Raw genomic sequence first — 26,904 nt, 5'->3', positions numbered from 1 at the left:
TGAGCTGAATATCAATTAATGTCTCAGCTGAGATGCAAACTACTTCATTTTTAAATTAAAATAAGCTATTAATAAAACATTAACCTTATTAGTAATGACTTGCAGTAGGTCTGAAGTAGGGTGTGTTCAAACTTCTGGAAATACGGTAGAAAAAAAATTTTCCTTCTCCAAGTGTTATTGTGGAAGAATTAAGTGATTATATTGACTGAAAGTGTGATGATTATTGCAGTGTTCTCCACAATTTTTGAAGATTTGTGTAATGTGGATTAAAACAGATTTGTGTAATGTGGATTGGACACGATGATCTTAGAGGTCTTTTCCAACCTGTATGATTCTATGACTCTATGATTCTAAAACAATCGTAAGCAATGACTCCGCCTCAGCCGCTTCACTTTGCACTACAGAGTGCTAACTCACAAGATGGCCCCGCCACCTCTCCGCGGTTGCCTCTGGAAGCCTTGAGAGGGGATGCAGGCTCCAGGCCCCCGGCACAGACTGCTCATCACAGTCTGTCGGAACCTTTTGACAATAATTCTCTCTAGGCATTTGCTACAGCTCTTCAGATGCTGAGAAAAATCAGAAGAGACAAGAACTCGCTGTTCCCTAACCTAAGAGAGAAACGATTTACTGTTCCATAAATTCTTAATACTATTCCCAACTCTTCTTCCAAGTCCATGGTAGTGAGAGGCTTCAGCAAGCACGTGTACACTTACCCTTTCCACTGATACTTGCTGCCCTCAGAACAGTTTCCAAAGAGACATGAGATACAGGTTCAGCAACTTTGAATCGCATAAAATGGCAATGCCAATAAGAACTCAATCGTCCTCCTGTTTTCTCCTGCACCCGAGCAGCTCTTTTTGTGCTGGCACAAATATCGGTGAAGTGAAATGAAAATCAGAAACAGGTCTTTGCTTTTATTTTGCCTGACTAGTTTTAACAAAAAGAAAGAAACAAACCAACCATCCCACTCTTTGCATTAATTCTGCTCAGTTCCCCAATCTGGTTGATAACAAACGACACAAACACCTGTGTCAGAAAGGCCTTTGAAACAAATCACTGTGGCAGGACCGATTCTTTCAGTTGCAATGCCAAAATATTACCAGCTTCAAATGTTTACAAAATTCTCATTTCAGAGATTTTATTTTTTAAAAAAACATAAATCACAGAAGATATGCAGCACTATTTTTCATTCTCTCCCAGGCAGAACGGAAACAGGAGAGAAGTTACATGGGTGATTTAAGAGAGATGCATGGCCTCACAATGTGTGAGCCAAAATAGCCAGCTTTTACATGCTTTTTTTAAAGTTCAACAGGTGACGATGAAGTGCACCCCTGAAAACTCTTAATTAATAAGGTGAAGTTTTTTGTAGCACATCTCAGAATTTTCTTTAACTAGTATATGGCTATTTCAACTGTAAACTGTCAGCTGATTTAAAAAAAAAAAGGCAGTAATAAAATTGTGAACCAAAGTATATTTTTGGGTTTCTGCCATTGCTGGTAGCCTGCAGGCCACATCAGATGCTTACTAATATTTACTACAACAACGGGAGAGAAGCTGGAGTAGAAAGAGCAACAGCCTTCAGAAAACGGAAGACAGACAGCAAGAATGTTCAGGGGCTGTAGAAGAAAAACCAAAAAACCTGTTCCCAAGGTTAAATTGTTTTCCCATAGTTGCTATTTTTAATAGCCAAATACCAGAAAATACTGGTCTCCTGATTAGAAAAAGGTTTCTAATTTTTTCCTACTGCAAAAATAGTATTGTAATGTAAAGGCAAATCTGAACAGCTCATAGAAGTTACTGATACTGCCATTTACATCATTTGCATATTTGCTGTAGACAGGGCTTTCCCCTCACATCACACTTACAATGCACAGTTGCAGGTAACAAAATTACTTAAAATGCTGTTCCTGATCTTTTCTTTCATAAATATCTGCTTGAATTCCTTTGAACTCAAACTGAGAAAATTCCCAAGGTATGCCTCTCCTTCCTAATCTGCTGTTTCTTATTTATTCTGACTTCTCCAAATGTGACTTTACTGGCAACTGTAAAGCAGTATGTCCAGCTATGGGGCTCTGCTAAACCTCACGAAGCAGCACTGAATTCCAAACATAAGAACTCACCACAAATGACTACACCAGCCACCATTTAACTGAGAAGCATGAGTGGATACTCAAAGGAGTCCCAGAGCAACAGAGGGCAGACACACATAGCTCTTACCAGTAAAGAATCAAAAGAGGAGTAGCTGATAAGACTGCATCCACAGTAACCTCGACATATGCAATAGAAAAGTTTTTGTTTTTTTTTTAAAAATCTCAAAATAAGCTCACTACAAAGCACAGTTGTTCCAAGAAGGCTTACTCACTGCAACTTACATTTTAAAGCAAATAATCTACTATTTTTACAAGAAAAAAAAGTTTACATACATGGATAGAAAACACTTTAAAAAGACAAAATACAGCTACTCTGATGTAACAGTCTTACATTTTCATATGCCAAATAAACTCCAAGATCCTGTCTACAATTAATTTGGGGAGAATCACAAACATTTACACAAAGGTTCAAAAATGCACCAACAGATTTTAAGGTACAATAATTTAGTTTTAAAAATCAACAGAATGCTTCTCTGTTAGATTAAATAAGACTGTATATACAACGTTGACATTTTGAGTAATTGTCCTGGTTTCAGCTGGGATAGAATTAAATTTCTTCCTAGTGCTGTGTTTTGGATTTAGTATAAGAAGAATGTTGATAACACACGGATGTTTCAGTTGTTGCTAAGTACCCTGCTAGTCAAGGACATTCAGCTTCCATGCTCTGCCAAGCGTATAAAAGGCTGGGAGGGAGCACAGGTGGGACAGCTGGCCCAGCTGGCCAATGGGGTATTCCATACCATGTGACGTCATGCTCAGTATATGAATGGTAGGCGTGTTCCAGGAAGTACCGATCGCTACTTGGTTATCGGTCAGCGCGGGTGGTGAGCAATTGCACTGTGCATCACTCATTTTGTATATTTTATCATTATCATTAGTATTATTATTATTTTCCCTTCCTTTTCTGTTCTATTAAGCTGTCTTTTTCTCAACCCACAAGTTTTTCTCACTTTTATTGTTCCGATTCTCTCCCCATCCCACCGAGGGGTGTGGGAGGGAGAGTGAGCGAGAGGGTGTGTGGTGTTTGGCTGCCTGCCGGGTTAAACCACGACAGTTATTAATTCCTAAAGAATAATAACTGGGATATGCTTTGCAAATTATGTAGCAGCACATACTTAAGATAAAAAATAACATAAAAGGATTTTTCCAACTATAGTTAGAAAAATTACAATCTACAGCTGGTATTTTCCAACGTACTTTCAGCAATACAATGACTCCCTGTCCTGGTTTCAGCTGGGAGAGAGTTAAATTTCTTCCTACTGCTGTGTTTTGGATTTAGTATGAGAAGAATGTTAATAATGCACTGATGTTTTCAGTTGTTGCTAAGTAGTCTACTGGTCAAGGACAGCTTCCATGCTACCAAGCAGAGGCTGGGAGGGAGCATAGCCGGGATAGCTGGCCCAGCTGGCCAACGGGGTATTCCATACTATATGACGTCACGCTTAGTATACGAATGGTAGGCGCGATCCAGGAAGTAGCGATCGCTACTTGGTTATCGGTCAGCGCGGGTGGTGAGCAACTGCATTGCGCATCACTCATTTTGTATATTCTATCATCATCATCATCATCATCGTTATTATTATTTTCCCTTCCTTTTCTGTTCTATTAAGCTGTCTTTATCTCAACCCACGAGTTTTCTCACTCTTACCCTTCCGATTCTCTCCCCATCCCACTGGGCTGGGGGGAGTGAGCGAGCAGCTGCGTGGGGTTTGGCTGCCTGCCAGGTTAAACCACAACACTCCCCAAAATGAAACCTCTCTGTAATAAATGGTCCTCCAAAGCCATCTATATTCAGAGTTATGAATATAGAATATAGAAGCTGAATATAGAAGCTCAGAGTTATAAAAATTAAAATGAAAATCAGCAATGCATTTCTGACCACTCAGCTTCCTATGACCGAGATCACAACAATGTCATTGTTTAAGGGCCACTTGCAACTTACATCTATTTAAGAAATTGTCGATGTTTTTGTTCTTCCTCAGCGCTGGATAATCCAGATCAAGGACCAAAGAATTCAAGCCATCCTGAAAAGAAATAAAAATAAGTTAATTGAGTTCTAAAATCATAATTAACAACTTTCTTAAAACTACTATGCTGAGACTGATTATATATTATTCAAGCATGCATTACATTCCTAGTAGGCAAATCAAACAAGCTCTCAAGTATGTTTATAAACCAGTAACCACAAAGGAGCTAACACATGCTGACTGGCTCCAAGTTGGTCTGTAAACAGTACAGATACTTTACCACTTAGTGGCACTGGGACTTAAACTGGAGTAGTAGTTTTAATCTTAACCAGTAAGTAATTTTACTCATTAAACACTGACTTAAGATACTCAGTTCAGTCAATCTGTTCTTCTTATTTCCATTACACTTCTGTTGCATATTCAAAAAACTTCATGTTTGTATTATCCATATTATTGCTTTGATCACATTCTTTCTACCTTCTCATTCTGGATATTCAAAAACCAACTGCACATTTTTCTTCTTGGAAGCAAGACATGACCTAATCTTAAGAAGAAAATTCACCACATAATTCAAGCTCATAAGACTAGACTTTAGTAGACTAAAAAGACTACTTTTACTTTTTCTAAGTGACTCAACAGAAGACAAGCCAGAACTCTACATACCATTCTGCTACCAATTATCAATGCCTCCACAGAAAACAATTGAGACCCCTTAGAATGGCAAGGGATGAGATCACCAAAATCTAAACTAAAAATAGTATTTTAAATGCCTGTTACAAGACATGTTAGGGACATGATTTAGTGGGCATGGTGGTGTTGGGTTGACGGTTGGACTCGATATCTTAGAGGTCTTTTCTAACCTTAATGATTCTATGATAAGGCAACCCAATTCCACCTTTCAGCAACCTGGAAAAATTTAAAAAATTACTCTTCAAAACACACAGCCCATTCCAGTTACGCAAGGACAAATAAAAATAAAAATTTGTTTCAGGTACTAAGAAGAGCCAGACACTCTATTCATACTGAGCATCTCCAGAGTTCTACCTGAAGTTGTAGTTTTGTTCATTGCTCTAAGAACAAAATCCTGAGATTCTTTCTTCAGGTTTTTGAGCCTTGACAGGGCATCACACAGATTTAAGTCAGAGATCACATCACATTTACTAGTAGGCAGCCAATACAACTAGACAGATTTTCAATCTTCCTAATAACTGAGGCTATAGCTAACAACCTGCTGATTTCATATTTTTTTTCTTAATATATCTGGGAAAGGATCATTTCTGTTGCAAATTACACTAAAATTATTATACTCGTTCTAATGTATCTACCTGGACAGAGTTAAAGGCAAGGCCTAAGATTATTAAATACATTTTGAGCGCCAGACTGTCCGAAATATGTACATACACAAGTAAGACTACCTCATCTGTGGAGATGTCCATCATGTTTTTCACCACAAAAAACATTAATGATTAAGCAGATTTTCAAAACTAAGAGATTCGATTGCAATTTATTTTTACTTTTTTTTTTACCTCCTAACAAACAAGTGTGTCTTGGGAAATATCAGTAGCAGTCACTAGACCATATGGAAAACAGGACTTGCTCAAAACATGCCCATTCAAAGGCATTCTCGACAGGCTGGAGAAGTGGACAGAGAACAATATCACAAAGTTCAACAAGGGGAAATGCCAAGTCCTGCATCTGGGGAGGAATAACCCCAGGTGTATTTGTGTGATTTCCTACACAGATGATTTCCCTCTAAAGTTCACAGAATACAAGCCTGCCTTACTATTTGTTTTAAATTTATAGGGAGACATCATTAGCATCTCACTACGACCATCTGTTAGGCTCCCAAGTGGATTACATTTATTGTATTTGACATAATTATTATAAAACATCAGAGCTTCACAGATGCACTAAAACATTGCATAAAGCATAAAACTTCAAAAAAGGCAAAAACTCAAGAAGGTCCATCCGGACGAGTAGGATCCTGCATGGGCAAGGAAGGAGCTCCTCACTGAACTCAGACATGAAAAGGAAGTGCACAAGAGGTGGAAGAAGGGGCAAGTGACCAAGGAGGAGGACAACTGCTGTCTGATTGTGCAGGGGTAGGGGTTAGGAAAGCCAGGGCTGACCCAGAAGTGAATCTGGTGAAGGATGTGAAGGGCATCAAGAAAGGGTTCTACAAGTACATGAACAGCAAAAGGAAGACTAGGGAATATGTGGTCCTGTTGCTGAACGGGGCAGGGGAGCTGGTGACAAAGGGCATGCAAAAGGTTGAAGGCACTCAATGCCTTCTTTGCCTCAGTGTTTACTGGTAAGACCAGCCTCCAGGAATCCCAGGTATCTCAGACCAGAGAAAAACTCTGGAGCTAGGAAGACTTACGCTTGGTGGATGAGGACCAGGTGCCAGGACCAAGTGCTCCAGGACCAGCAGCACTTAAACAAACTGGACATACAGAAGTCCATGGGCCCTGATGGGATGTACCCACAAGTGCTGAGGGAGCTGGCTGATGTCATTGAGAGGCCACTCTCAATCTCTGAAAGGCAATGGCAACTGGGAGGGGTTCCTGAAGACTGGAAAAGAGCAAACATCACTCCTGTCTTCAAGAACGGCAAGAAAGAATATTCACTGAACTGCAGGTGGGCCAGCTTAACCTCGATCCCTGGGAATGTGACAGAGAAAATGCTCCTGAAAACCATTTCCAAACACACAAAGGACATGAAGGTGACTGGGAGTAGTCATCATGGATTTACAAAGGAGCAATCATGCTTGACTAAGCTGATAGTTTTCTACGATGAGGTGACTAGATTGGTGAACAAGGAGAGAGCAGTGGATGCTGTTTACCTTGATGTTGGTAATACCTGCAGACAATACAAAACTGGGGGGAACGGCTGACACACCAGAGGATTGTGCTGCCATTCAAAGGGACCTCAACAGGCTGGAGAACTGGACAGAGAGGAATATCACAAAGTTCAACAAGGGGAAATGCCAAGTCTTGCATCTGGGGAGGAATAACCCCAGGTACCAGATACAGGCTGGGGCCTGACAAGCTGGAAAGCAGCTTTGCAAAGAAGAACCTGAGGGTCCTGGTGGACAACAAGCTGACCATGACCCAGCAATGCACCCTTGCAGGAAAAAAAGGCGAACAACATCCTGGACTGCATTAGGGAAAGCATTGTCAGCAGGTAAAGGAAGGTGATCCTTCCTCTCTACTCAGCACTGGTAAGGCCACATCTGGAGTGCAGTGTCCACTCCTGGGCTCCCCAAACCAAGAAAGGCAGGGACTTACTGGAGCAAGTAAGGGGCCATGAAGATTAAGGCACTGGAACACCTCTCATAAGAGGAAAGGCTCAGAGAGCTGGGACTCTTCAGCCTGGAGAAGAGAAGACTCAGGGCAGGGGATCTCATCAATGTGTATAAGTACCTGATGGGAGGGAATGAAGAAAAGGGAGCCAGATTCTTTTCAGTAGTGCTCACTGACAGGACAAGAGACAATGGGCACAAGGTAAAACGCATGGAATTCCATCTGAATGCAAGAAAATACTTTTTTCCTGTGAGGGTGGTCAAGCATTGGTTGCCCAGAGAGGTTGTGGAGTCTCCATGAGTGAAGATATTCAAAACCTGACTGGACATGGTCCTGGGCAACCCGTTCTAGCTGACCCTGCATTAAGCAGGGAGGTTGGACTAGATAATTTCAAGAAGTCCTTGCCAACCTCAATGATTCTGTGATGTAACACCTAAAATACTTCCACTGCCGCACAGAGAAAAGGAGGAATTTTACTCTTGAATCTCTGTAAAGTGAATTGTGTCATGAAGGTCTTATACATCATGTTTTAGAACTTCCTTACAAAAAGAAACATAAAACAGTGTTAATAAGCAAAAAGAGAAGTCAATGAAGAAGACACAGTATCAATTGTTAGGTACTTTAAGAACAATATTTATAGGCATTATTTCAGCCTTGACCGTAACTGTTCCTGCGAGACCCATTAAGGGTAAAGAAGTGATGCACAAGGATATCGTACTCATCTTTCAGAGGGACAGAAGACTTAGCACCTATTCTTAAATTTGATGATATTTTTACAAAAGATACAATAAAACTAAATCAAAGTAACAAAGTTTTAAAGTACTTATGAACTAGTCACTGCATGAATCGCACAGAAACTGCTCAGTAACCTGGACAAATCCAACAGAAAATACTCTGACTTGAGGTGCGTTCCTGCAAAATAATGTAATAGAATCTGTAATACCAAACCCTTTATTTAGCAAACACTGCGTTACAAAAAAGTATATCTCATTCTGTACACACTGTGTCAGCAGAAATATGGATCTTCACCTTGCAACATGTAGAAAAGGACCATACTGAATGTCGTGATGGACAACAGCTTTTATGATTTTACCTAGCACAATGAAGACTCAATTCCAATTAGCTAGTAGTCTACACAAGACACCTAACTCCAACATCAAATATGACTTGAAGCTACACTTTCATTAATATATTTTCAATATAACTGCATTAATATATGACTGTGGTTTACAGTATCAATTTACAGTATCAAAGTAAGAGTCTTTCTTACCCTTTAGAATCCCTTAATACAATTAGAGTTTCACAATTGGTCCTGAGCATATTTTTTTCTGATGAATTACAGTTCTCGTTTCTACTGCACAGATTCAAAAATAAAAACTAGTTCTCTAGAGCTCTGAGCACCTTCTTACTCTATTTCTCTCTTCACAGTCTCTTTATTTATCACTCCTTTTACAGTCTTCTTTCATTACTATTGAAACAGTATTTTAATGATCACTAACAACTGGGTAGACATTTTAAGGGAGATGTAAACGCACTCTGTGTTAACACAAATCAGTGAGGCATGTTTTTGTTCTTCATATTTTGGGGGGGAGAGAGACAAGGTCACCTGATATTTTAATGCTTTTCATGCAAAGATATTTTAGAGGTAGACCAAGTAAAACATTTATAGTGTGCTCTACTTATATCTTATGCACAAAGTCAGGGAAAAGAATAAAGTTATCATCCCCAACAGTCATTTAAGTAAAGTTGGATTACAAGGTCCAAAACAACTGTAACTTCCAATTTAAACTAAGCTGTATATTATAATTTCAGATGTTACTGTTTTTTTCCCTGTGTCATTCTGATTCCACAGCCTTTTTGTGGGCTATGAAAACTGAGAACCATATTTGCAGCTAATTTTTTTATTAGCTTTTTCTGTCTCCTTTTCACGGACTTCTGGTAACAATTTTCACAAGTAGCTATTAATGAACAGAAATTTGAGAACAGCTCAACTGCCTATTCTTAACTATTTGGAAATGTCCTAACTCCTGAGGACACTCAGCGACAGTTGGCGTCAAAGAGAGGTGATTAGTATCAGCATCATGAGGAATAGAAAGAGTGTCAATTTTTTTTTATCCCTGTGAACAAACCTTATTATCATACTCTTTTAAAGGCAAGATTTTAACTCTTGAACGTAATTTTAAGGTAAGGGATTTCAAGTTCATATCAACACGTAGTTTATGAAAGACTTGTCTTGCACATGAGCATTTTGTCAAAAGGTGTTTCCTTAAAGCTTTACATTTTCATTAAAAGGCCTAGTTTACATTACTTAACACAAAAGTTGCACTACAACTAAGAAGCTGGGTCAAAAGATTACGCAGTAAAACAGACCGTTCAAACTGAAGAGAAGTAATCCAGGAAATGACATCTCCTCTGTCTAGGCCTCACAGATAAGTCACTTCAACCAGGAAATATGTTATTAAAGTGATTTCACTGTTCACTTCCTCTTTCTGCTGTTACAAAAGGCTCAGCAGCTAACAGGCCAAAAATAGCAGCTTCCAAGCAAACGCACTGTTGGCAAAGACAGCTCTGCCCCCGTTAAAAGCCTTTTGCTCACAGCAAACATGCTAAAACGTTCTCCACAGACTGTTTTCCACAAGAAAAGTCCAAACTAGATATTTTTGCAACACCCTCCTACACCAGGAGAAGAGTTCCTGACCGCTCTGGCAGCAGCAACCACCTCTGGGGACGACATGGAACCTGGCTTTCCCAGCAAGCAGCTTGTACTGTTACAGATCTGAATGAACCGAAGAAAAAACAGGCAAGAAAAGTTCAGGAGGTATGGGAACTAAATGTTTATGTTCTTCTCTCTGACAAAATGGGCAGTAACAGGGAAAAATAATGGTAGCTTCTAAATAACCACCTCAATGTTAATTCCAGGCAATCCCACTGAAGCCCTCACCGAATTAAACCATGCTGTGCGGATACCAATTTCTAAAACTAAAATAGCTATTTGAACCTGTCCAACGTTGATATGTACACATAAACTCCACAGCATGCCACAAGAGCTTTGGCTACTTTGAGTTATTCCTCCCTTTCATGATGAGAAAAAAGTAAAACTCAAGACCAAAAAGTAAGACAACTGAACAGAATAGGTATCAGTTTCTTCCTTAGTACCCACAGGAAACAATTCATAATCCTGCAATAATTGGAAAACATAAGAAGCCTTACCTAGTGAAAGATGCCCCTGCCCATGGCAGAGGGTTTGAACTAGATGATCTTTAAAGGTCCCTTCCAACCCAAAACCATGTGATTCTATGAAATGTTCACTAAAACATTATATATAAGAAAACTAAAACAATATTCCTTTCCTCCTTGGCAGCCTTTCAAATCCTCAAATGAAATTTAATAAACTATGCTGCATTGGAAAGTAAGGATAGGAAAGTCTGTAACTTCAGATTACATTTTTCTAACTTGACCTACATGCTTTTTAAAGCAGAGCTTCCTAAATCTATGCACACAGGGACTGACCATCTAATGACTTCACCAGGATTAAATCCCCACTATATTCTTCCATATGCCAAATGGACCCTTAAATAATTCTGGTCTTTCCTGGGCGATTACTTCTTTCCATATCATAGTAGCTACCTTTGGATACAAGGTGAACAGCTCAGTAAGAGCATACAATACAAAAAACAACTGAAAGGTCATATGCAAGGAAAATAGGCCATTTTCCCAAGCTTATCCTACTCAGTGCTCATTAGGATATGTTGCAATTCATTTTTCTCTTATTTAAGCATAATTAGTACGTGAAGAAATAATTCAGGGCATGATAATGCAGCCAACATTTACTGTTGGGAGGTCTTGCTATTCTAGAAGTTCTTTAATAGTTCTACATTAATTATCAGATTTAAGTTTTAACAGTATTGAGTGTGTACAGTTTAGAAACCTAAAAGCAGTTGCTGTCCACAAATAAGTATGTAAATACTTAACAACAGGTTTTACTTGCAATCTGATTTCTGTATATGAAGGTAAACAAATACTGAAATTACTCAAATGACTGAAATGATTTTAATGTTGTTTACTATTGAATAAATGCAAATTTTTCTTCATCATACAAGCAATACTCCTCAAGGACCATGATCTCATGTGCTACATCCTACCCGCATATTTTAATGGTTTTATACAATTTACCTTGCTATTTGAAAGGCACAGCGTCAAACTGTTCCATTGTAACGACAGGATGATAACAGACCAAAAGTAGTTTCATCCTTAAATACTAAGAAAAGAATAATCACAAAATTGTTCAAGATGCAACAAGAAGGACTTTAAGGAACAATACTACGGAACAGCAGAAGCATGTAAATAAAGATCAGAAAGGTAAAGGTGTACAATGAGTTGTAGTTTACAAGGAACAAGAGGAAATAATGGAAGATACTTTATATAAGAATGATTCAAATAAAAGTCCATTAAGAGTTAAGAAAGGCAAAGAATGCACAGAAGGCTTAAGTTTTCCAGGCTTTCTTGAACTTTTTTTTTTTTTTTTTAAAAGTGTTGCATATCTGGACATATTTACAAAGGATAAGAACGAAAAAAAAAATCGTAAAGAAAATCACTATACATGAAGAAATGTGCTGAGGACAGCAAGATAAACTGAAATTCACTCTAAAATATTTAAGGAGACTGTCTTAATCAATTTTCTTTGAGAACTCGGGAGAACAGGAGAGGTCATCAGGACTGAAAAAGGCAAATCAAAGCACTACCATTAAAAGTGGGAGGGCTTTCCAAACTACAGATCAGAGTACTTCGGGAGAGGGAGTTAGAACAAGACGTTAATCAATTTGTAAACACCTAGAAGATTAACATGTAAGATCCAGGGATTAAGGTTTTTTGTATTCTTCTCAAAAATGAAATAGTGTCATGTAACTGATTTCTGGCAAAATATATGATGTAATTAATAAAGCAAAGTATCTTAAAACAGGAATAAAACACAAGACTCGCCATTCTCACGAGCAAAGTAAAAAAATACTGTATAGGAAATAATGGAGAAAATGTCCAAAAGGTAATTATCAGGAGTTTGATAATTATCAGGACTTGGAAAAGTGTGTCAAAAAGAAATTCCCCTGGGTTTGTCCTGTTCCAGTTCTACAGAATATTTTCATTACCACAATAAAGCAACAAAATAAGAAACGTATGTATTAAGAACAAATAGAAATCAGTAAATGATACTAAGCTCAAAGTTCTGAGCACACGCTTTTTATTGCATTTAAAGTTATCCCCAAATGAAGGAAAAAATCTGAAAAAAACACAATCAGATGCAACTCAAAGAATAAGCACAAAAAGAGGGGAAAAAATCCCCACCAACATATGCTTTTGAAAGAAATTAAATGCACAGAACATGAAAATGGGAATAATGAGTAAACAGGAAGGTAACAGAAAAAGACGCAGAGTTATAGCAGACTAGAAGTCCCATCTAGGATGCATAAACAGGAGGTTCATTGTATAAGACCTCACAGAGAACTAATGTTCTTTTGTAAATAAAGATCAGAAATCATTTGCTGACATTGTTGTAGCCTAAGCCAGAATATTGTGTCCAGCTTTGTGAATCCCTGTACAGAGGATTGCAAAAGACAAGCTGGAAAAGAACTGAAGGGAGGTTAACAAGAGCAGGGAAGTGATAAGCAATTTGTGCTAGGGAAGACTGTCAAGAACAGAGACTCTAGTCTTAAAAAGGTTAGCCTAAGAGGAGTCAGGACAATTTCTTTCAGAACATAAAATGCTGTTATGAGCAATGATGATGATGGACATTTCCTTACATTCCCAGAGACAGCATAAAAAATTAGCTGAATTAGGACTGACGATTTAGATTATAGATTACGACAAAAATTCACAGTAGTGAAGAATTGACGTAATATACCTACACAATGGAGCTGAGAAATCACTTTCACAAGAGATTCACAAGTTCGAGAAATATTTATTATAGTAGATCCAGCTGTGGATCCTACCTCTGTGAAGAGGACTTTACTAGTGATCTCTAAAATTCATTCCAAGCCTACCTGGAAACTCTTCATAAATTAGTTGATGAAACACACAAAAGCAGTAAATTAAGCCAAAGAGAAAGAACTGAGAAAAAGGAGTAGGCCAGCAGCTGTGAATATACAACTTAATCTCTAAAATATTATTGGCTTTAATAAAACAATGTATTAACATTTAACCATTACAAAAATGCGCATTTTCTCCTCCAAATCAGTCGTTGCTATTTTCTTAATAGCCTTAATAAAATAAAACTGGTCTTGCATGTCTTGCTAGTTATCACCGTAGCCATGGAAAATTCAGTAGTTCAGCATAATCTGCCTTCATCTGAAGTCACTGTACCCAGGTTCTTTAGCTATCTTTGACTTTAGAATTTGTATTGCTTTCAAAAAAATCAATGTGCACCGAAGCCCAGTATTGCAAACCCGTTAAAATAACACTAGAGATAATTTTCTATTACTTGGAATTCTCCAAGGCCTTTAAAAGCAAGCTTAGCTCCATAGCAAGCAGTCTGGTAATTTTGACCGTTACTGTCCCACAGCAAGCTGCTTATGCATCAGTTCAGATGAAGATTTCCCAAACAATCAAGCAGAATAGTACAAGTACTAGAACTGCAAAAAGACTATCCACAAATGCACAGAAAACAAACCTATGCCTGGAATTGTTTCTCTGACACCCTGAAAAAGTGGAATTAGATGCTGTTTCATAAAAATCCAAATGCAAGACACAGCTGCTTATTCACCTCTCTTTTCCTAATCAAAAGGGGGCTTTCAAAGGCTATAGCTGCAGGAATGAGAGGTAACACCAGGAACACAGATAAAAGGTCAGGGAGCTCATCTGTGGTTGAGGTAGGGACTAGATGTACAGTTTATTCTTAAACTCAAGTTTTGACCACAAGGCCATCCTTGTTTCATATTAAATAGAAGTCCTGCTTCTCCATCATGAAAATAATTCTATTTATCTTTTTGTACCTTCAAATATTTCAGTCTGTGAAGTCAGTTTCAGCAACCAGCCATTGAATGTTACACCATCAGTCATTTATTCCTCGATTCCACTGTGAGCTTATTTTTGTATAAATATATTTCTTATATATTCCTTCACATAATGCAAATAGTTGCATTATATTATAAATTTTTACTAATCTATTTAGCAGTCTTGGATAAATAAGATGCAAGAACACAATCTAACAACTAAAAAAGGATACTTATTAGAGTAAATAATAAAAATTATAACAATTTGTTTTACAGTAACTGGAATTTGCAAATAACAAGGCTTGAAAGGAAAATCAAGATACCATCTAGCATCCACCTCCCCTAAAAACATGATTGACTGGAAGTAATAAAAGGACTTGTTTTTTTCTAATCACTGATTCAGGACAAATGATTACAAAATTTCCCTGTACTAAAAATATGAGCAACTGTTTAAAACCACTCTTTAAAACATTTCTAACCAATAAATAATTGCTTGCCTATCATGTTATCTCCTGCCTAACTTCAAATTTGATGTCAGCAGCATATTCTAATTAGCTGCACCACGTATTTCTTAAAATGTAAGTGCTGTACTCCACCATAATGCCATGAGCCCAGATTTCCAGTTAAAGTGATGAATAAAACTGAACCAATCAAAATAACATCTAACTTTGGAGTACAGAATTTGGATGCAGTATGGAGAAATGCAGAACGCTTATTGCCGCAGATGGAATTTTTTTTTTTTTTTTTTTTTCAGGTCAAGATATTAAGACCAATCCCCGGTCTCAGGATGTGCTGATCCACATGCTAGCAGAAAAATGCACTGTTTCTACTCCACGGGAGAAACAATTCAAGTTAAATAGAAATAGTCAAAACAGAGAGAGTCCTACCATTCAGCTGCTCTACACATATTAACACACGGACATGTTTTGTGGACAACTTCTGGAAAAGTCAATAGTTGTAAAAATGATTGCTGGAAGAAAGACAGCTTGCAGGTAAGAGACAGCAGGAAACATTAAATAGACATGGAAAAAAAATATAAAAGGAGTAAAAATTAATTTTAAATAATGATGAGTCAAAAGACCTTGTTCAACCTTAAACTACTCTTGGGCTATTGTCTAGTAATATGGACAAAACAATTATTTTAAGATTATCTTTGCATGAGTAGCTACCTAATGACACTGGAGGAAAAGTAATGAAATTTAAACAAATGAATATGTATATCCATTTATACCAATCACCAAAATAAATGGGGCAAGAGAGTATCAACATCAGGAAAACAAGTTTTTATTTTTGCAATAATACATATGCATTACTGATTGGTAAGGAGATTATTTTTTAATTAAAAAAAAAAGCTAAGCAGTCCTACAAAATGGGTTTCTCACATAAATGGATTTGTCAATAAAGGAAATTATTTACAATCATTTTTATTTATGTAATTAGTAAAGTATACAGTATTTTCTTGAAATATGAGTGCATTATTTTTAAGTCTAACTGACATTCTTGGAAGTAGTTATATCTGTTCACAATCTTAGTTAATACAGATCTTCTCTATTATTGACAAAAAAGGGCATACAACTTGAAAAAACGTTTTTATGGAATCTGTTTGAAGAAATGCTTTTTAGATTTTTTTAGTAGAACAGTGTGTTCACATAGCATAATTCCCATTTCATACATAACATTACATTCATTTGGAGTTTCAGATAAACACATTGCAATACCCTGTTCCACAGTCCAACACGCATCCTAGAAGCAAACTTCACTGATGACCCTAGTCTGCAGTCAAGTTCACTATTAATTTTGTCTCTCAAACAGGTAATGCATTTTCCTATAAAATAAGCCTACATGTAAATATGTTAAAATATGTAAATATCAAAAAATATATAAATATCTAAAATAACAGGAATATAATTTCAATTCCAATTCCTGTGTCAGGACTACTAATGTCACATTCTAGGTTTTAAAGGAGAACAAGAACTTTTCTAGATGATTTCTGTTGAAACTCAATACATATGCTTCTAGGGATTGGTAAGAGTAATAATTCCATCATATGTAAAATCCATGATGATGAGGTATTATCAAAGAATTGAAGTTTTCTCACCAACTTCAATAATAAAAATGTATTTGAGAGGTCACTAGCCTCAGCCTCTAGGACTGGAAAGGAACAAATTGGATTTCCTGACAAGTCCAACTAGAAGTGTTTGATCTCCCACGTTTTCCTCTGGAACAAAAAGATTAAGATTGTCTTTGTCATCTGAAATAATTTGGAGAAACTTCCTATTCCTGAAATACCTGCCAGAAAAGAAAAAGAGGGAAAAAAAAAGCGTGGGGGGGGGGACAACCCTCCCCCGCCTATCAGACCCACATAACTGGCTATCCTGTATAAAAGAGCCTGGATTCACACTTGGAATAGATATTAAGCAGCTGCTTTGAGCAGGCATTGAACCTAGATGACCTCCCAAGGCGTTCAAAAGTGATTTATTCTGTGATGCTACAACTACCTTTGACCTGAGCATATGCAGATCGGCACCATTAAAATCAGTTTTTATATCAACGAGTCCAAAAAATTCTGGTCTAGCGGAAGATAAAGACGGTCCTTAAATATGGAATTTCTTTATTGTAAAAAACTATGAAGTAAAGCAGTAGCAAAGAAGCGTGGCTGACAGGAACAACTTCTTTGCAGATTTTGAGAGACTTACTTCAGAGAGGCTGAGGAAGCAAGTGCCTATTCCAATCTGCTGCTGTAATTACTCATTTTTCAACTCCCTAAGGAACAAATTTGTTCTGTGCACAAATCTATATTAATTAGCTATTTCACCTAGAAGATCAGTCAGGACTTTCACATCGCAAACAACTGCTCCCCAAAGCTGTGGGTAGGCTTTATCAAGATCTTTGGCCTTCTTTCTTTGAAGAGGAGGTGATGCAAAGGGCCATAGAAGAGAGCAGAAAATTTCTTCTGAAGGATTTTTCAACTACTTCATCAATAAACTAATTTAGTCACAGAAGAACTGTTACTTGTTTAGTCACTAAAAGCCACTTAAGGTTTAGAAGACATCAAGGTAAGTGCAGAATCTTGTTTTAGAAGTTGCTAGCAGAAGAATTCATTACAAAATTTAAGATTTCTACCACAGTTGACCACAAACTGTGGAAAATAACAGCTCTTGACTTCTAATCTGTTTATCTAGCCATAACTTTCAGTCAGTTGCTATACCCTGTGCTTTATGAATCAATTTGCAGAAGCTTTTAATGCTAATTGCAAGTTATATCAGAAGGAACTGTATTTAAAAATAAGCTAAATGTTATATAATACTAGACACCCAAGAAAAAATTCCAAACTATTGCAGCTTGAACAGACAAACCATAATAAATAAATACTTTTTGTTTTAATACACAGCACCTCACTTTTGCTTTAGTGGGGAAAAAACATCACCTTATCATGTGAAATACTCAAATACCATATAAGACCATAATAAAATAAGCATATTATGTCACTTCGGTTACTGTAAAACATCCTTTGCCAAGCATAAAAGAGCAGCTAAATATCTGAATGACTGTGATTAAACCTGTTTCTCTTAAACTGGAAAGCATTTACAATTACACTGTCCCTATAAAACCAAAATATACACACATACATGTACATCCTCGCACACAAAGACAGGTTCAGATCCTGGCAATGAAAGGGTATGAGGGACAAGAAGGAAGGCTTCTATGAATAAATCAGCAGCAAAAGAAAGTAAATGTGGGCACACTTTCTTGGTGAGGCAGGAGACCTAGAGACAGAAGACAGGCACTCACTGCCTTTTTTGCTGCTGTCCCTTGGGACATACACAGCTCCACTCCAGGGACCCTGACGGGATCCATCTGAGGGGGGGGGGCGAAGGAACCAGTCAAAACCATTACCAGGCTGTTCTCTACTACTTCTGAAAGGTCACGGCTGATTCCTGTTAACTGGAAAAGGGCATGTGTTGTGCCCAACTTCAACAAGGACAACAAGGAGGATCTGCAGAACCACAGGCCAGAATTCCAGTTAACTTCAGGTCCCTGGACACCATTTCCAAATATAGGAAGAAAAAGATAACTGAATAAATTGATGACAAGCAAATTGTGCCTAATCAACCTGATTGCCTTCTATAATGAGATGTTTCAGTACCCAAGGAATGAGCAGTGTATGCTGTTTATCTGGACTTCAGCAAGGTATTCAACATGGATTTCTACAGTAATCTTAAACGCCAATTGGGTAAGTGAATGATCAGCTGGGTGGAAGGCTGGCTGGACCATCAGGCTCAAAGAACCATCATGATCAGTAGTATCAACTTGGCAGCTGGTGACCACTGGCATTCCTCAGGGACTGATATTGGGACCAATATCGTTTAATGTTTTCACTAATGACCCAAAAGCTACGACACAGTGCACCTTCAGCAACTTCACGGATAACAACAAGCAGGGGCAGTGGTTGATACGCTGGAGGGCAGAGTTGCTATTCAGAGGGACCTGGAAAGGCTGGGAAAACAGGCTGACAGGAGCCTCGTGCAGTTCAAAGACACATGCAGACTCCCACACATGGGATGGAATACCACCACACACCAGGAGAGGCTGGCACTCGCTGGCTAAAGAGCAGCTTTGAGGAAAAGGAGGATCGTGGTGGACAAGAAGCTGGCCGTGAGTCAGTAGTAGGCCTGTGGCAGAGCGGTATGACAAGAGGCAACAGACACAAGTTGCCACTTGGAAAATTTCAATTGGCTATAAGGAAACACTTTTTCCACCATGGTCAAACATTGCAACAGGTTGCCCAAAGAGTAGGTGGTGTCTCCGTATTTGGAGATTTTCAAAACTTAATTCTTAAACATAATCTGATTGAACCTGCTTAAAAGCATGTCAGCGGCTTGGACCAGAAGACCTCCACAGGTCCCTTGCATCCTAAATTATCCTATGATGGGTATTTTTATCCAATTCTGAAAATAGTTTCAACCAGAGCTCAATTACCAACAGAGTGCTGTGTGTATCTCCAGAAATACCACAAATTATTTGGCTTCTAACTGCTGTTAGAAGAGCTGACAGGATATTTTGTGAAACAGTATTTCATCGTGATTTGTACTATCACAGTGTCATCGATCACAGGACCGGGACCTGTCTGTGGAAGATCATGACTGTTTTGTTTTGTACTGCAGTCAAATCTAAGATAAGAGATGCCTGATGGATAAGCACAAATTGAAATAAGCAGAGATGACATCAGACAGTATCACAGGCAATCAACTGGAACCTGGTCTCCTACGTATGTGGTGACTCAGACTCACTGGCTAGCTGGAACCCCGTTAGTAGGAAGATGGAAGGCAAATGAAGCTAGCATGCAAGAGACTCAAAACAGAAGGAAGGGTTTTTTTCACATCATAGAGTTAAGCTAGAACTTACTGTTACAGGATGTTTCTGCTGCCAAGAAGGCGGCTATTTGATTCAAGGGATATAAAGCGGTCAAGAAAAACCACCACATGTACCTCGGAGAGTCCCCGAGCTGCCTCGTCTCCACAGGCTGAGAGAATGTAATGGAACAGGAAGAATCCTTCTCCTGCACTCCGTCCCAGGACTTCTGAGCTATTGGCTATTGCTGGAAACAGGGTATTTAGGCTAGACGCACTCCTGACTCAATCTAGTTTCCATTCTAGTGATTCACTTTCATGTTATTACTCTGCGTAACTCTGGGTCTTTTATTCCTGCACAAGCTGCTTCAATCCCTACAAGTAATTACACGGAAATAAGACAGAGTTTTTGTTTCAGCCTCAGTATTACATGCTCTGGACAAAAGAGGACATCAGGTGTCAAACTCACAAATACACAAGGAAAAAGAGAAGAGTTTCAACAACAGAGACTAAGATAAACCATTCTGAAACAAGCCGTACATTGTATCTTGCCTCAAATGTGAGAAAATGGGAGGCTGGGTTCAAATGTCAGCTCTGGCAACAGTCAAATCAAGTGGCACTGCTATAAAGAAGGCTATGAGCTTGCAGAAAACACTTGCAAGGACTTAGTATCAGCCTATGTGAACTAAAACAATTTTTCTTATCTTAGCAATACACAGAACAAGAAAACTTTACCATTTAGTGACGTTTTGAAGTCATACTGCATCTATTTTAAGCTAACTGGTAAATGTTGGAAGTAGCATTACAACTACATATGCATACAGGTAATTAAGAGGAAAAATTTTCAAAACTTAGGATATAATAGAATAAAGGTTGAGCGCTCAACCTTATTTCACTTCCCTTTCCACCTCATGATAATACTTCCAGCATGGAACGGATGGCTGTGCAATAAATATTGCTTTGTGTCCTCTTTCCCAGATGCAACTTCATCTCTTGCTCAGTGAAAACAAAACCAATGGAACTAAGTGTATAAAATTTCTCTTTGGTAGTTTAGAAACAACATTTCAGGTACATTCAGTGTTCTAGGAACTTGATTTTCATTACTGCACAGACAATGCAAAACCCACTCTCACTACAGTTACTGAAATACCATGACTGATTATCAATTTTACAGCTGGTTAAATCTCATTCTAGTTAAAAAAAGGCTATTTGTTGTGGTAATACTCTAGATGGCAACTCTGAAAAAGTGGGACACTTGGTCTGGCATTTGCATAACGAGTTCCCAGAACATTCTTCTTCCCAAGTGTTCCAGCTGTAGGTGCAAATCAAACAGTTGGGTGTGCTTATGTATACAAGATCTTTTTGTTTGCATTTCTGAAAAGGAATCACATCAAATTAGCAAAGGAAACTGTAGTCTTTTTAGATGAGACTCAAAATCATAAAGCAGTTCCTTAGTCTTTTACTGCTAAGACTGAAAACAGCTGCAAATTGTAGCAATATTTTAAATATAAGATTTATCTTTAAGAGAACTTCAGTGTCTTATTTTTTTAAGACAGAACGACTGTCTCAATTTTCAATGTAGCGTTAGCTGCACATTTTTACCAACCTAGGAAATTACTGTTTTCAAATCCAATTCAAAAGAAGACTTATCTCTACTAACACAAGCAGTGTTGTGAAATTCATCTGAAATTAGAAGTACTAGAGTAAAGATATTTTCTTCACAGTAAAGATGTTCCTGTGCTATTGTACACTCACTCTTCTGTTCATTACGGATGAAGTAAAATTAAAGTTTTTGCTGCACATATGCACATTCATCCTTTTAGCCATGAAACCTGTAATGTGATTTTCAGGTGGACATAAAAGTTTTCAAGCTCTCAAGAAAAAATACCGTCCAAAACCACTACATTTTGAAGTCGACATGAATCTTTACCTTCTTTTACTCTTTAAGAGAGTTCCTGGTCCCAACTGCCTGTACACAAATCAGGAAGATGAAGGTATGCAGGTGAGAAATAAAAAGGATCTCCTTTTTACTTTTCAACTCACAAGAAAACATTTCAATACTAATGCACAAACCCAGCATCATAAAAATTTAGTGTGTTGATTTTAATTACTTAAAACAAAGGTGCAATAACCCACAACACAGCTTACTTTCTAATACTTATTTCTAAATTTCAATATCACCCTGTAGTACACACTATGCAATTCTATATTTAAGCCATCTCTTCACTCAGAATGCCATCACTCTCAGTGGAAATACTTTTGTTAGATGCCAAAATAGAACTCCTAGAAGTGGTAATCCTTTATGCTGACTCATTTATCTGAAAATATAACTTCAGTTCTTCGAAAGCATATACCTAACTTCATTATGTGCAGAAATCACCAACGTTTAAGTGTACTTTTCAGAAACACTGAATTACAGTTACTGTTTTCACCACAATAACAACTATTTGTGAAACTTCACTTATGTACAACTAATCCCTGCCACTTTGTCTGATCCTACAGCGACTTAAAAACCTCTGAATAATAAACTGACCATGGAGGGCCTGTTTGAAAACTGTGTATACCTGTATTTGCCTAATACCAGCAAAGTAAAAGCCCTTCTCCAAAGGATAGGTAAAGAAGTGTTAAAGAGGCTAAGAAATACTGCAGTCATCAAATTAGGAGATGTTTAAGACCTGAAACATTAATCATCACACAAATATTTATGAAAGTTTGGCTTGAAAACCAGATCCCATTTGTTCATGCAAAGGATTTGGAAGAATGAAAATCCACAGACAGGTTTCGACAGTAAATCATGGTACTGAAAATCCAGGTTTGTGGTAAAATGACCAGAAAAAACAGGCCACAGTTTTAGCAGACATAATGTAGACAAGAAAGGGGGTCAACAGTTAAAAAGATGAAAGGATAGAAAAGGATTACACAGGGAAATGCCAAAGATCATTCCAAAGACATTTTGAAAAGAATTCTAAATAATGTTATCATTTAGACTTGGGCAAAAGAAGGAGAGGACCAGATAAAATTGTTATGACCTTTTTCATCTGAATTGTTTAATTCCATTTATAAACCAATGTTTCTCCAATGTTGACTTTAAATCCCATTAGCTACTAAACTATATGTTAAATTGTAATTAGATATTAAATTTTTTTTAAAAAGTCAGCAAATTAATTAAATGGAAGTTCAACTCCCCAACTAACATTGAACCATGCTGTGGGAGAAACTGAAGCTGCTTATTTCAAAAGTGAGCTTTCCCATAAAATTTTAAAATACTATTAACACAAACTAGTGTTAGAAATCTAGAACTATTTCTAGAATTATTTACAATTTTTATTTATAAATTTCTTTAGTAAAAGGACCATGTAATTTTTTTGCAGGTACTCCTACATACATACATAAAAAAAATACCACACCAATAAAGCATCATAAATTGACAATCAGATTTTACAACCTCTTATCTGAGTCCTTCCCAGTTTCAACTAGGGAAAAATACGTGTGCCTTGAAGTTGCCTGTTGAGCCAGTAAGATAGATTTCTTTCAGGTCACTCACCAGTACATGTACATCACACAATATACGATTCGTTATTTGTAAATGGTTTCCAGGATGCCCACATTACATCCATGGAAACAATGTGGGGATAAATAATCTGGAAATGGAAGTTTGTTGCTTTGTAATGTTAGGTTAACAGTTGGACTCGATGATCTTAAGGGTCTTTTCCAACCTAAATGAGTCTATGATTCTAGGGGAAGCAATCCAGTAGGCTTACAAAGCAAGAGTGGGGATGGCAGCACCTCGGACACGAGGGCACAGACAAATGGGATGCCTTTAAGGTAGACAGCACAGGCTGCACAGGGTACAGGTCAAATAAAAAAACCCCAACTTTAGAAGTCCTATCTTCTGCCAAGAAGACAGCCCTGATTTCAGAACCGTAAGTGCCCCGAGTTCCCAGAGAAAGGTACTTTACAACAAGCCAATGAAGTCTTCTCCACTGAAAATACCCAATCAGCCCCCATGCAGATTGTATAGCTGTATTTTATGCCAATAACTATGTTTCAGAGCAATACCAGCAGCAAAGATTACGCCCAGAGTCCAGACCAGCCTTATCGCAGCACTGCAAATGAAAAGGTGGATGATCTCCACAGCTGTTACTTGCACTTCCCACAGTAACTTGAAACGCAGGCAGACTTCTAACAGAGACTTCTGCCCGGGAGTAGGTGCACAACCACACAAGATTACTGATGCACTTCGTTTCTCCTCCCTCTTACTAATTTTCACTCTACCAGTGTCACAGCTCATATCTCATCCATGCTGCAAAATCAACACTCAGGTAAGCAGCTAACTTCCTTTGTTGGGAAATAGGACCAGTTTAACAAAACGGCTGCATTTCCACCCCTTTATTAGCCAAGAATGGTAGAATGTACACTCAGTGAATGAGAGGCAAATGGCCTCAAGATCAAAGGTAAGTTTGTGAGGTACCATAAATTAAAATAAGCAAATGTTTACCAGTATCATCCATTAATGAGAAAACATCTACCTAAGCAATGAATGCAACTAGAGCAACTTAGTAGCATCATTTTCTGTTATATCACCTGCATATTCCAACTTTGGCAGGAGTTTCTACAGTTCAGGAGTTACTCAACACTTAGAAACTTTGTACTTATTTGAAGCGTCTCTTGTCCATAGTTGTATAAATACATTTGTTAAAAGAGCTAAATGCTGTATATAGTAAGAGTACTTTAAATAAACAAGAAAGCATAGTATCTTTCAAAGTAATAAAACCTGTAACTTATTTTAAACTTGGGAAAAATCTTCATGGACCACCATCATTCAGAACTGTGCATGAAAGTTGACCCTCTTACAATATAATTCATCTGCTGATTGAAATTTTGCAGGTTGTTCTTTGGCTTTAAAAAACTCAAACAACTTGAAACAAATATGCAAAATACAATATATCCAAATACATGCTTAAAAAGGATCTATCACTTTACCCTTACCAAGCACTCCTAGCAAAACCAACAGCCATTCCCGTGCCCGCCAGCTGAGGCTATGCAGAAGCGTACCGCGCGGCAGCAGCAGCCGGGAAGCAGCACCCTGTTCCCCGGCGGCCGGTCGGGGCTGTGTGACGCGCTGCGCATTGCTGAGAGCGGAGCAGGAATCGCGGCCATGGCCAGGGGTCGGCCACCCGGGTCCTCTTCCTCCATGCTTCAGGTGTGCTCAGGACTGTGGGCTTTACATCCTTTTAAGCATCCAGGAGTAAGAACCAGAATTCCCCCTGCCCTGTGCCAAGAAGCCTTCAGAGCTGCTTCCCTGCCAGTATTTGCCAGGTCTTCCCCTCTACCTCATGGCAACATCTGCCTGTCTGAAAAATGCAAAGGGGAAGAAAAAGAAATATCCCCAAATCCACAGACAACCATTTTCAAAACTAGGAGACTGTCCTTCAGCTACACATGAAAGCCAACATTGCCCTCTGAGCAGAAGCCTCATCCTTATTTCTGACACAGAATTCTATTCTAGTTGAACAAACGTTACTCTTCTTTACTGAAATGCAGTTTACCAGAAATTAGGGTTGTCTGCTAGGACGTGCTGTTTTGCACATCAATTTTACATCGACAGTTGTGCTATTCAATTAACAAGAATGCTAATGAAGATATTAACTCACTCCCTTTGTCATGGAGAAATATTTTAAATATGAAAACTCTTACTAGTACAATTTTACATTTTTTTGAGTTAGAAAAAAGTGCTAGAAAAAAAATCTGCTATGGGAAAATTAGCAATAAGTAAGTAGAAATGATACTGAGAAGACAGTGTGCCCAGGTGGCCAAGAAGGCCAACGGCATCCTGGCCTGCATCAGAAAGAGTGTGGCCAGCAGGAGTAGGGAGGTGATCGTGCCCCTGTACTCGGCACTGGTGAGGCCGCACCTCGAATCCTGTGTTCAGTTTTGGGCCCCTCACTACAAGAAGGACATGGAGGTGCTGGAGCGTGTCCAGAGAAGGGCAATGAAGCTGGTGAAGGGCCTGGAGCACAGGTCTGATGAGGAGCAGCTCAGGGAACTGGGACTGTTTAGTCTGGAGAAGAGGAGGCTGAGGGGAGACCTCATCGTGCTCTACAACTACCTGAAAGGAGGTTGTAGCGAGGTGGGTGTTGGTCTCTTCTGCCAAGTAACCAGCGATAGGATGAGAGGAAACGGCCTCAAGTTGTGCCAAGGGAGGTTTAGATTGGACATTAGGAAAAATTTCTTTACTGAAAGAGTGGTCAGGCCTTGGAACAGGCTGCCCAGGGAAGTGGTTGAGTCACCATCCCTGGAGGTATTTAGAAGACGTGTAGATGAGGCGCTTAGGGACATGGTTTAGTGGGCATGGTGGTGTTGGGTTGATGGTTGGACTCAATGACCTTGGAGGTCTTTTCCAACCTTAATGATTCTATGTAATACATTTTCACAAGTCTCCCAAGTTCTGAAGCTACCTATAAATTTGCAATCCAATCTTACTTTATAATATACACAGAAACCTGCAACCATGCTTTGCTATATATTAATTTCTACCCCCTCATTTGCTGCAATTAAGATTGTATGTGCAAAGTTAACAGTATGATGTTTTCACCTTTCAAAATGTTTAAGAAATTATAATCATACTTTGCTTCATTTCAAAAGTATCTTCCACTCACTACAGGACGTAGTAGAACAAAACCATAACAGGGCACCTGCCCACCCCTATGAGCAACTGCTCAAATACTGTCCTCTAGTAAATACATGATTAGATGGGAAAATTATTTAATTTCCTGATCTGCCTCAAATTTCAGAAGGTGCTACATAACACATAGCCATCTGCATGAACTACTGTGTGAATGTTTGTGTGAAAAGCAGGAATTTTTAACAACATTACAGTGACTTGTAATTTATCCAAACTATGCATATGTCAAACTCAAAACTCAAACCATGATATCACACATTTGTTAAACTCTGACATTCGCAATAAAAAAAAGTGAAGCTACACTCGGTGTAACTGTGACAATGTAAATCACAACGCTCTATGCAAACTCACTTTCTGACTAACTACATGATTATAGCATGCTGTAATTAAGCGTATTCTTCCAACTAGCCATGATCTTAGTAAACCAACTCCCTCCTTTTAAATTTTCTCACCAAGTCAAAACCAA

General features: G+C 38.3%; 1 protein-coding gene across 2 annotated transcripts in view; it reads right to left on the bottom strand.

The window, feature by feature from the left end:
- Window positions 1-26,904, bottom strand: part of ROCK2 (Rho associated coiled-coil containing protein kinase 2) — a 106,834-nt gene that overhangs the window by 58,153 nt on the left and 21,777 nt on the right. For both annotated transcript variants that reach the window (XM_075145049.1, XM_075145048.1), the window contains exon 2: window positions 4,093-4,174. In XM_075145049.1, the coding sequence (XP_075001150.1) occupies window positions 4,093-4,174 (82 nt within the window). The remainder of the gene's footprint in view (window positions 1-4,092; window positions 4,175-26,904) is intronic.

The sequence above is a fragment of the Calonectris borealis genome, chromosome 3 (assembly GCF_964195595.1).
Source record: "Calonectris borealis chromosome 3, bCalBor7.hap1.2, whole genome shotgun sequence".
Classification (NCBI taxonomy): Eukaryota; Metazoa; Chordata; class Aves; order Procellariiformes; family Procellariidae; genus Calonectris; species Calonectris borealis.
The sequence above is the reverse complement of the archived record's forward strand: the minus strand, read 5'-3'. Positions and strand labels throughout refer to the sequence as shown.